This window comes from Bufo gargarizans, chromosome 4 (assembly GCF_014858855.1).
Source record: "Bufo gargarizans isolate SCDJY-AF-19 chromosome 4, ASM1485885v1, whole genome shotgun sequence".
In the NCBI taxonomy this organism is placed as follows: Eukaryota; Metazoa; Chordata; class Amphibia; order Anura; family Bufonidae; genus Bufo; species Bufo gargarizans.
Window position 1 is genome coordinate 375,844,157 of NC_058083.1, and position 12,764 is coordinate 375,856,920.

Below are 12,764 nucleotides of genomic sequence, written 5' to 3' on the forward strand. Positions count from 1 at the left end.
ACAATCACAATCTAAACATTTGTATATAAGGAAAACAGAGAAGCTGCAAATTAAATCATTACGTCTATATGGGTGTCAGTACAACAATAGTTTAACCTGCTAGATGAAAACTTCGAAGTGACTCAGAGGGAGGTTTTTTGCAACAGCAGAGGCCAGGTACAAATGTGACCAGCCAGGGCCCACTACTGGAGGATGAGGTGGAGGAGGATGAGGATGAAGCATGGTCATAGCGGGGTGGCACCCAACGCAGCTCGGGTCCATCACTGGTGCGTGGCTGGGGGGAAAGGCAGGACGATGACGATACGCCTTCCACAGAGGACAGCTTGTCCTTACCCCTGGGCAGCCTGGCACACATAAGTGACTACATGCTGCAACGACAGCAGAGTTGCCCACATTTTAACCTGTGCGGACTACTGGGTTGCCACCCTGCTGGATCCACGCTACAAAGACAATGTGCCCACCTTACTTCCTGCACTGGAGCGTGATAGGAAGATGCGCGAGTACAAGCGCACGTTGGTAGACGCGCTACTGAGAGCATTCCCAAATGTCACAGGGGAACAAGTGGAAGCCCAAGGCCAAGGCAGAGGAGGAGCAAGAGGTCGCCAAGGCAGCTGTGTCACGGCCAGCTCCTCTGAGGGCAGGGTTAGCATGGCAGAGATGTGGAAAACTTTTGTCAACACGCCACAGCTAACTGCACCACCACCTGATACGCAACGTGTTAGCAGGAGGCAACATTTCACTAACATGGTGGAACAGTACGTGTGCACACCCCTCCACGTACTGACTGATGAATCGGCCCCATTCAACTTCTGGGTCTCTAAATTGTCCACGTGGCCAGAGCTAGCCTTTTATGCCTTGGAGGTGCTGGCCTGCCCGGCGGCCAGCGTTTTGTCTGAACGTGTATTCAGCACGGCAGGGGGCGTCATTACAGACAAATGCAGCTGCCTGTCTACAGCCAATGTGGACAAGCTGACGTTCATAAAAATGAACCAGGCATGGATCCCACAGGACCTGTCCGTCCCTTGTCCAGATTAGACATTAACTACCTCCCCTTAACCATATATTATTGGACTCCAGGGCACTTCCTCATTCAATCCTATTTTTATTTTCATTTTACCATTATATTGCGAGGCTACCCTAAGTTGAATGAACCTCTCCTCTGTCTGGGTGCCGGGGCCTAAATATATGCCAATGGACTGTTCCAATGTTGGGTGACGTGAAGCCTGATTCTCTGCTATGACATGCAGACTAATTCTCTGCTGACATGAAGACAGATTCTTTGTTACGGGACCTCTCTCCTCTGCCTGGGTGCTGGGCCTAAATATCTGACAATGGACTGTTGCAGTGGTGGCTGACGTGAAGCCTGATTTTCTGCTATGACATGCAGACTGATTCTCTGCTATGACATGCAGACTGATTCTCTGCTGACATGAAGCCAGATCCTTTGTTATGGGACCTCTCTCCTCTGCCTGTGTGCTGGGCCTAAATATATGCCAATGGACTGTTGCAGTGGTGGCTGACGTGAAGCCTCATTCTCTGCTATGACATGCAGACTAATTCTCTGCTGACGTGAAGCCAGATTGTCTGTTACGGGACCTCTCTCCTCTGCCTGGGTGCTGGGCCTAAATATATGCCAATGGACTGTTGCAGTGGTGGCTGACGTGAAGCCTCATTCTCTGCTATGACATGCAGACTGATTCTCTGCTGACATGAAGCCAGAGTCTCTGTTACGGGACCTCTCTCCTCTGCCTGTGTGCTGGGCCTAAATATATGCCAATGGACTGTTGCAGTGGTGGCTGACGTGAAGCCTCATTCTCTGCTATGACATGAAGACTAATTCTCTGCTGACATGAAGCCAGATTGTCTGTTACGGGACCTCTCTCCTCTGCCTGGGTGCTGGGCCTAAATTTATGAAAATGGACTGTTGCAGTGGTGGGTGACGTGAAGCCTGATTCTCTGCTATGACATGAAGACTGATTCTCTGCTGACATGAAGCCAGATTGTCTGTTACGGGACCTCTCTCCTCTGCCTGGGTGCTGGGCCTAAATTTATGAAAATGGACTCTTACAGTGGTGGGTGACGTGCAGCCTGATTCTCTGCTATGATATGAAGACTGATTCTCTGCTGACATGAAGCCAGATTGTCTGTTAAGGGACCTCTCTCCTCTGCCTGGGTGCTGGGCCTAAATTTATGAAAATGGACTCTTACAGTGCTGGGTGACGTGAAGCCTGATTTTCTGCTATGACATGCAGACTGATTCTCTGCTGACATGAAGCCAGATCCTCTGTTACGGGACCTCTCTCCTCTGCCTGTGTGCTGGGCCTAAATATATGCCAATGGACTGTTGCAGTGGTGGCTGACGTGAAGCCTCATTCTCTGCTATGACATGCAGACTAATTCTCTGCTGACATGAAGCCAGATCCTCTGTTACGGGACCTCTCTCCTCTGCCTGTGTGCTGGGCCTAAATATATGCCAATGGACTGTTGTAGTGGTGGCTGACGTGAAGCCTGATTCTCTGCTATGACATGCAGACTAATTCTCTGCTGACATGAAGACAGATTGTCTGTTACGGGACCTCTCTCCTCTGCCTGGGTGCTGGGCCTAAATATATGCCAATGGACTGTTGCAGTGGTGGCTGACGTGAAGCCTCATTCTCTGCTATGAAATGCAGACTGATTCTCTGCTGACATGAAGCCAGAGTCTCTGTTACGGGACCTCTCTCCTCTGCCTGTGTGCTGGGCCTAAATATATGCCAATGGACTGTTGCAGTGGCGGCTGACGTGATGCCTCATTCTCTGCTATGACATGCAGACTAATTCTCTGCTGACATGAAGCCAGATTGTCTGTTACGGGACCTCTCTCCTCTGCCTTGGTGCTGGGCCTAAATATATGCCAATGGACTGTTGCAGTGGTGGCTGACGTGAAGCCTGATTCTCTGCTATGACATGAAGACTGATTCTCTGCTGACATGAAGCCAGATTGTCTGTTACGGGACCTCTCTCCTCTGCCTGGGTGCTGGGCCTAAATTTATGAAAATGGACTGTTACAGTGGTGGGTGACGTGAAGCCTGATTCTCTGCTATGATATGAAGACTGATTCTCTGCTGACATGAAGCCAGATTGTCTGTTAAGGGACCTCTCTCCTCTGCCTGGGTGCTGGGCCTAAATTTATGAAAATGGACTCTTACAGTGCTGGGTGACGTGAAGCCTGATTCTCTGCTATGACATGCAGACTAATTCTCTGCTGACATGAAGCCAGATTGTCTGTTACGGGACCTCTCTCCTCTGCCTGGGTGCTGGGCCTAAATTTATGACAATGGACTGTTGCAGTGGTGGGTGACGTGAAGCCTGATTCTCTGCTATGACATGCAGACTGATTCTCTGCTGACATGAAGCCAGATTGTCTGTTACGGGACCTCTCTCCTCTGCCTGGGTGCTGGGCCTAAATATATGCCAATGGACTGTTGCAGTGCTGGCTGACGTGAAGCCTCATTCTCTGCTATGACATGCAGACTAATTCTCTGCTGACATGAAGCCAGATCCTCTGTTGCGGGACCTCTCTCCTCTGCCTGGGTGCTGGGCCTAAATATATGCCAATGGACTGTTACAGTGGTGGCTGACGTGAAGCCTCATTCTCTGCTATGACTTGCAGACTAATTCTCTGCTGACATGAAGACAGATTGTCTGTTACGGGACCTCTCTCCTCTGCCTGGGTGCTGGGCCTAAATATATGCCAATGGACTGTTGCAGTGGTGGCTGACGTGAAGCCTCATTCTCTGCTATGACATGCAGACTGATTCTCTGCTGACATGAAGCCAGAGTCTCTGTTACGGGACCTCTCTCCTCTGCCTGTGTGCTGGGCCTAAATATATGCCAATGGACTGTTGCAGTGGTGGCTGACGTGAAGCCTCATTCTCTGCTATGACATGCAGACTAATTCTCTGCTGACATGAAGCCAGATTGTCTGTTACGGGACCTCTCTCCTCTGCCTGGGTGCCGGGGCCTAAATATCTGAGAATGGACTATTCCAGTGGTGGGTGACAGGAAGCCAGATTCTCTGCTATGGGACCTCTCTCCAATTGATTTTGGTTAATTTTTATTTATTACATTTTTATTTTTATTCATTTCCCTATCCACATTTGTTTGCAGGGGATTTACCTACATGTTGCTGCCTTTTGCAGCCCTCTAGCCCTTTCCTGGGCTGTTTTACAGCCGTTTTAGTGCCAAAAAGTTCGGGTCCCCATTGACTTCAATGGGGTTCGGGACGAAGTTCGGATCGGGTTCGGATCCCGAACCCGAACATTTCCGGGAAGTTCGGCCGAACTTCTCGAACCCGAACATCCAAGTGTTCGCTCAACTCTAGTCACCACCCATCTTGAAAAGTTTCCCCCTCACATATACTAATGTGTCACAAACAGGAAGTTAATATTACCAACCATTCTCATTTTATTAAGGTGTATCCATATAAATGGCCACCCCTGTAAATCAGTTTTAGAGCACTGTCCCTGGTGCCTTCTGGTGTTTCTGCCTGCACTAAGATGCTTTGAAATTATGCCTTCCTATCCTTTCCCTGTACTTATAAAAAAAAATCTTTTTTTTTCTTTTCACAATTTTAGGTTCTTCCTATTGCTGTCCCTAGCGCCTTCTCACGTCTGTCCAAGCACTCAGAACGCTGTAAAATGTCTGAATCCAATATTGCCACCGTATTTATATGGCTGTGACATCACAGGGCTGGCTGGCTGCTGTTTGGGTGCATGCATAACATTATGGGTCATCACGCCTTCCCAGAGTTCTTTGCCCCATGTCCTCACACGTGTAGCTGCCAACCTGTACGGGTTTGATGTTGGCAAGTTTTGGACCCTAAACCTTAGCCACTCAAAACATGCTGGTAATTTAGTTGCACCAAACCAGATGAAAGATTCCATTTAGATTTCTAAACAGATAATGGTGCATCCACTAAAACGTGGCAGATTAGTAACTTATTTTTTCATTTAAGGCCTACTGAATGTTGTAGCTGAACCGTTCTTCAGAGGAGAAGTGTATGATGTTTATCTGGTTCCTATCAGCATCAGCTATGAGAAAATTTTAGAAGAAACATTCCATGTGCAAGAACTTCTTGGAGCGCAAAAATCCAAAGAATCTACTTCAGTAAGATACAATAAAGAGTTCCATAAGACCTACTGTATGTTTAAGAAAACTGCAACGCCTATCTTTGTCGGCTATTCTCTTGCAGGGCTTAATTAAAGCCAGGGAACTACTCAAAGACAATTTTGGAAATATTCACATTTACATTGGACATCCAGTATCACTGCGATCAATGGCCAGTGGAATAATAAATCGTTCTCAATATAATCTAACACCCAGGTATTGGTTCATATATGTATTGGAGATATATATATATATATATATATATAAAGTGCAAAGAGAGAGCAGCAGCACTGTGCAGGTGTAGTCGGGTGCAAAAATCCTCTGACCTTAGGCTGTTCGGTCAATATGGTTGTAGGTATTGCAAAAACGAGGCAGCACTCCAGGATAAAGTAAAAACGACCTTCTTTATTTCCCTTGTGCAACGTTTCAACTGCTCACTGCAGTCTTTTTCAAGCATAACATTTGGTGTCTCAGAATGTTCATTTATACCCATAATGCTCAGTGGGTCAATTAACAAAGTGATTAACAAGAATACAATCAACAGTATAAAAACAATGAATTGGACAAAAAAAAAATCATAATCCTTTGTGAATTTCATTTGTACTCCTGTGTACAACACATAATCTTTACATCCCTTGTGATATTTCATAAGCAATTGATCAGATCACATAATAGACCAGCTGTGTCCAATACATAAAGTGCCTTGTGCTTAGTGCAAAAATGATAGTGATCACCTGTAAGTGTTCATTACGCGGTCAATAGCCGCATGGTTAAAAATATTTACTTACATAGTGGAGTGTCGTAATGGCAGGCATCTCGGCGTCCCTGGGGCCTCACCGCGCATGCCCGGTATCCTGGATACCGGTGTACTCAGAGGTTTTTACTTCATCCTGGAGTGCTGCCTCGTTTTTGCAATACCTATATATATATATATATATATATATATATATATATATTTATATATATATATATATATATATATACTGTATATGTAAATGCATTGCTAGGAAATGCCAATTTTAGATTGGGACTTGCACCTTTCACCAGAATAGGCCCCGCATAATGAGTGCAAGCGTTGCCAGTCTCTATTCCAGAGGTGGGAACCGCACCTATATGACATTGGTGGCATATTCTAGTGATATACCATCAGTGTCTGAGATGAAACAACTGCTTTAAATTAGAAGAAGCTAGAATATACAACATTTTTTTTTTATTGATAAATAATTTTGCTTGTTGACACTGGACAATATATTTTTTATTACAGACATAGTTTTCAGCGACCACCAGAGGGTGTTCTGAAGTTTATTTCTGATTTAGCATACAAATTAGAACTGCAACAAATAGCCAACATGGTACTAAGCCCTGGGGACTTAATAGCAACAATATTGCTCCAAAGTCTGGTTTTAAACTACAATCTGTTAGTTGAGAAGATATATTGGCTCAGAAACTTAACTGAAGAGTTTGGAGGATGTCTAGATTGGCCAGGTATGTCTAATCTCCAAAGATACATATATGATCATATTGATATACAGTGCTTGAATGTTGAAGAATGTTTGCTCCCATGCTGACTTTCTCTATTTTTGCATGTATAATTTCATAGAAAAGAAAGACTACATTACAAAATATCTACAGTATATAGCTCATAGGAACAAAAGGACTAGCCACATGAAAGTTAGGGTCACTGTACTTTTACACAATATCATTTAATTTAATAGAGAATGGGGCAAATTGCAAATTTCTAAATTACCTAATTTTAAAAACTAAAAAACTATGTCTGCGTCCACCTGAAAACAAGCTGTAAAGTATAGCCACTAGGGGTCTCACTTCCACCTAATTTGCAGTCCACTGCTTGTTGTCAGGCAAGATTAGTCCATAGTAACAGAGATTCAAAATATGGTTTAAAGTACATGGGGTCATGTCAGAGCTAGCTAAAATCTTGAGCCTGATAAAACAACTGCTTCTACATAGCTTTTCAGGATTATAGGAACCTCTGGAGCTGAAAACAAACATTGTGGGAAGTAAGGAAAAGGATGTCACAGCAGTACAGTACTGGCAGACTTCACAGAAGTGATACTTCCCCTCCTTCTGTGTGAAATGCATCTAGCTGTGCAGCTGAAACAAGTAGTAATATAGCTGAACAAAAAATTACAGAGACCTAAAAACAGCTGTCCCTTCATAGTTATGATACTATAAAGAAGAACAGCCATTATGCATTTATTTATTTTTTTCAGCTGCAAGACAACAACTAAATCTACATACAACCACTACAGCTAGTTACATAATATAATGGCACCTTCTTGTGTTCCTTTCTAGAACATCCACCTGATGCGTCTAGTGAAGGTGGTCCCACACACTCAGTAATTCAGTCCCACTGTGTAGAACCTCTTATACACTTGTGAGAGAGTGATTCCTGCTATTATGCAGTCCAGGCAATATGAATCGGTGTACTAAATGTAGCATTTTCTCAACGACACAGGACACGTTTGGTTGAAATTTTTAGATAAGTTATCTCAAAAATAAGTCTCACTCCTCTTCCAACATCCACGGCAAAAAGTATAGTACAAAAAAAATCATCAAATCTATAAATAAATATACAAATATATAGAAAGTACAGAAAGTCTACCGTAAAGTTTAGTATAGTATTATTTGAGTCAGTCCTACCTTCCAGATCGGAAGCAGTTCAGGGATTAATCCAAATTTGGTATGTTCACTTTACAATAGATCTTCTGAGAATGGCCAATCTTCCACCAACAGCCTCATTGATCTTATCACTTAGTATGAAATACATCCTGATATTTTTCAACTGTGCAGATAGATTAGACTCAACAAAGTTTAAAACTAAAACCACAAAGCACTCCGCTATATAAAGGATTTTTTTAGACTCACATTTAAAACCGAAAAAAGTGCTTACCAATTCCACATAAAATGAGCACAGCATGCATCACAATGACCCAACCCATAGTGTCCCCTTTCTGGCCTCTTCCAGAAGTGCAAAGCCTAAGGAATTAGAAGACTCAAGTGATCCGACATTTAGCCCTCTGATCCTGCTAGATAATAGGGAAGCCACCTAATTCACTTTGATGGCCTCAGTTCATCTGAAGGATCCGAGGCTACCACAGGAATTGCCTGTGACAAGACTCCATAGGAACGTGTTAAATGTCCCAAAGGCAGCAGTGGTAATTTATTGTTTTTAAAAATATAAAAAAGTATAAAAATTCTAATTATCCTCTTTCCCCAAAATAGAAATAAACAATAAAAAATAAAGATAATATTCACCACCACATCCCATAATATTAAAATATAATACTTATTTATCTTGTACAGTGAATGCCGTAACGGAAAAAAGGCAAAATGGCCAATTTGCCTTTTTTTTTTTTGTCACTTCTCAATATTCAATATAATGTGATTAAAAAGGCAAGCACACTCCAAAATGGTATTACTGAGACCCACTGATCGCCCTGCAAATACAGTCCTGATCAAAAGTTTAAGACCACTTAAAAAATGACAAAAAAACATATTTTACATTGTTGGATCTTAACAAGGTTACAAGTAGAGCTTCAGCATGCAACAAGAAGAAATTAGAGTGAGACAAAACATTTTTTTTGAGCATTTAATTAATTGAAAATAACGATTAAACTGAAACAGGCTGTTTTTCAGCTGATCCAAATTTTAGGACCACATGCCCTTAAAAGGCCAAATCTGTGCAAAGATGTGGATTCATTGTCTGTCAGGTAGTCACACGTTGTGATGGCAAAGGCAAAAAAAAATCTCCCTTTTTGAACGTGGTCAGGTCTAGATTGGCCAGGTATGTCTAATCTCCAAAGATACATATATGATCATATTGATATACAGTGCTTGAATGTTGAAGAATGTTTGCTCCCATGCTGACTTTCTCTATTTTTGCATGTATAATTTCATAGAAAAGAAAGACTACATTACAAAATATCTACAGTATATAGCTCATAGGAACAAAAGGACTAGCCACATGAAAGTTAGGGTCACTGTACTTTTACACAATATCATTTAATTTAATAGAGAATGGGGCAAATTGCAAATTTCTAAATTACCTAATTTTAAAAACTAAAAAACTATGTCTGCGTCCACCTGAAAACAAGCTGTAAAGTATAGCCACTAGGGGTCTCACTTCCACCTAATTTGCAGTCCACTGCTTGTTGTCAGGCAAGATTAGTCCATAGTAACAGAGATTCAAAATATGGTTTAAAGTACATGGGGTCATGTCAGAGCTAGCTAAAATCTTGAGCCTGATAAAACAACTGCTTCTACATAGCTTTTCAGGATTATAGGAACCTCTGGAGCTGAAAACAAACATTGTGGGAAGTAAGGAAAAGGATGAAAATAACGATTAAACTGAAACAGGCTGTTTTTCAGCTGATCCAAATTTTAGGACCACATGCCCTTAAAAGGCCAAATCTGTGCAAAGATGTGGATTCATTGTCTGTCAGGTAGTCACACGTTGTGATGGCAAAGGCAAAAAAAAATCTCCCTTTTTGAACGTGGTCAGGTTGTTGAACTGCATAAACAGGGTCTCTCACAGCGCGCCATCACTGCTGAGGTGGGACACAGTAAGACAGTCATTTGGAATTTCTTAATTGATCTTGAGGGTTATGGAACAAAAAAGTCAAGTGGAAGACCTGAAAAAATTTCATCAGCACTGAGCCGGACGATCCAATTGGCTGTCTGTCAAGACACTGGACGATCCTTGACCCAAATGAAGGCGCTTACTGGTGCTGACTGCAGCCCCATAACCATCAGACGGCATCTGAGACTGAAGGGCTTCAAAAACAAAAAACGTCTTCAATTACCTCGTCTCCTTGAACGCCACAGAACTGCTCGTTTGGACTTTGCAAGAGAGCACCAAACATGGGACATTCAAAGGTACAAGTGTCATGGTCTTACCTTCGTTTGACATGTGCTGGCGGCCATCTTGGTTTCTGGGTTTCTTGTAGCCTCCCACCCTGCGGCTTCTCCTTCCCACTGGGAGGAGCTGGATGCCTAGCTCATATATATAGAAGGTCTGTGGCTTCAGTTCCTTGCTTGGTCCTCCTGTGTTCACATGCTTCTAAGACTGCTGCTGCTTCTGGTTCCTGATCCTGGCCTCGTCTGACTACCCCGTTGGTTCCTGATCCTGGCTTCGTCTGACTACCCCGTTGGTTCCTGATCCTGGCTTCGTCTGACTACCCCGTTGGTTCCTGATCCTGGCTTCGTCTGACCACCCTCCTGGTTCCTGACCTCTGTCTACGCAAGACCCTGCTTCGGTTTAGCCATCCGTTTGGACTTTTGCTACGGCTTGATTTCCAATAAAGCCTTCCTATTTCCACTCATCTCTGTTGTACGTCTGGTTCATGGTTCCATGACAAGAAGAAAGTTTTATTCTCTGATGAGAATTTTTTTTAACCTTGATGGTCCTGATGGTTTCCAACGTTACTGGCATGACAAGCAGATCCCATCTGAGATGTTTTCTACCTGCCACAGTGGAGGGGGCGCCATAATGGTCTGGGGTGCTTTTTCCTTCAGTGGAACAATGGAGCTTCTGGCTGTGTCCAGATGTTGCAGAGAGCATTCCTAATGACTGAGGGCCCTTATCTGTCTGGTAATGACTGGGTTTTTCAACAGGACAACGCTACAGTACACAATGCCCGCAGGACAAGGGACTTCTTCCAGGAGAATAACATCACGCTTTTGGCCCATCCTGCGTGTTCCCCTGATCTAAATCCAATTGAGAACCTTTGGGGATGGATGGCAAGGGAAGTTTGCAAAAATGGAAAACAGTTCCAGACAGTAGATGACCTTTGTGCGCCCGTCTTCACCACTTGGAGAAATGTTCCCACTCACCTCATGGAAACGCTTGCATCAAGCATGCCGAAAATAATTTTTGAAGTGATCAACAATAACAGCGGAGCTACTCATTACTGAGTTCATGTTTGGAAGTTGGATTTCTGTTTTGGGGGGGGTTTCGTTTTTTTTGGAGGTGTGGTCCTAAACTTTTGATCAGCTGAAAAACAGCCTGTTTCAGTTTATTTGTTGTTTTTATTAAATTGAATGCTCAAAAAATGTTTTGTCTCCCATTTCTTCTTGTTGCATGTTGAAGATCCAGCCATGCTAAATATGATTTTTGCCTTTTTTCAAGTGGTCTTAAACTTTTGATCAGGACTGTATAAGCCATCACGCAGCTCTCTAGATATAAATAAATAAATAAAGTCATAGGGGTCAGAATTTGGTGATGCAAAGAAAAACATTTTTGTTTCCAAAGTTTTTTTTCTTTTATGAAAAAGCAAAAACAGAAAATCACCATGTCAGTAAGGGGTTAAAATGTCAAGCTTAAAACCAGATTTTTACTGTTATGAAAAATTCCACTTTGACGCAAAGTTGCATGAAGGTGTCTGTGTTGAGTGCATTTTGACAATGTGACAAGTGTCTATTTCAGTAAATATATGGGTATTAGGGTGGGTTCAGACTAGCGCTAGGGATTCCATTATGGCTTTCCGTTTTAACATGGTTAGAACGGAAAATAACGGAATACCCAGAGAGAATGCAAAACGGAAGCCCTTTCAAAGGCATTCCGTTTGCTTTCCGTCCTAATAGAAGTCTATGGGAAAGCATAATGAATCCCTCTGGGTCCTGTTTTCAGGTCTTTGTTTTCCGTCTTGCATAACAGGACCCAGATGGATCCTTTTTGATTCCCATAGACTTTTATTAGGATGGAAAGCGAACGGAATGTCTTTTAAAGGCTTACGTTTTGCATTTCATCCTAATACAAGTCTATACAAGATCCATCCTTCTGTCTTATGGATTCTGTTGTTTTCCTTTATAACCATGTTATAACGGAAAGCCATAACGGAATCCCTAATACTAGTGTGAACCCACCCTTAGGGGGTTAGAATGAAATTTTTATTTTAGGTTTTAGGTTTAGGTTTTATTCGTACAAACCTGTGCCCTGGCTGCCACAGGTGCAGAATGTCCATACACCCTTGATAACGTAAGGGTTAATCATGCTTGGTGGAGTGTATGGGATGGATGAATGAATTCATAAATTTCAAAGGTTTTTTCAAAGTTTTTATTTTTTTACTTATTAAGTGATGAGGAAAAATGCTGTTCATAATTATGCACGTGGAATTAATACGGCTTTGGCAGAGATTTATAAAACTATTCAGAGTATGTATATCAGGTTGTGGGAGAAAACCGCTACAATTGTTTGATAAATTCCACTTCTACCCTTTCTCTTCATGGAGCTGCGTACCAGTATGCCATCTATATTACTGTATTGTTCTTTGTATATTTCCCAAAAATGTATAAAAAGTTCAGTGAGTCTTAGGCCTCTTGCACATGAACGTATTTTCATTCCGTTCCGTTTTTTTTTGCGGACCGTATACGGAACCATTCATTTGAACGGGTCCGCAAAAAATAAAACGAAAGGTACTCCGTGTGCATTCCGTTTCCGTATTTCCTCATTACGGACAAGCATAGTACTGTTCTATTAGGGGCCAGCTGTGCCATTCCGCAAAATACGGGCACATGGATTTTTGTGTATCCGTTTTTTGCAGACAGCAAAATACATACGGTTGTGTGCAAGAGGCCTTATAATGTAAAGTTACCTT

The 12,764-nt window shown here is 42.6% G+C and overlaps 1 protein-coding gene across 4 annotated transcripts in view; it reads left to right on the forward strand.

The window, feature by feature from the left end:
• LOC122935744 (dihydroxyacetone phosphate acyltransferase-like) overlaps nucleotides 1-12,764 on the forward strand; it is a 477,317-nt gene that overhangs the window by 117,416 nt on the left and 347,137 nt on the right. For all 4 annotated transcript variants that reach the window (XM_044291607.1, XM_044291609.1, XM_044291610.1 and 1 more), the window contains exons 7-9: nucleotides 4,997-5,148; nucleotides 5,234-5,364; nucleotides 6,413-6,633. In XM_044291607.1, the coding sequence (XP_044147542.1) occupies nucleotides 4,997-5,148; nucleotides 5,234-5,364; nucleotides 6,413-6,633 (504 nt within the window). The remainder of the gene's footprint in view (nucleotides 1-4,996; nucleotides 5,149-5,233; nucleotides 5,365-6,412; nucleotides 6,634-12,764) is intronic.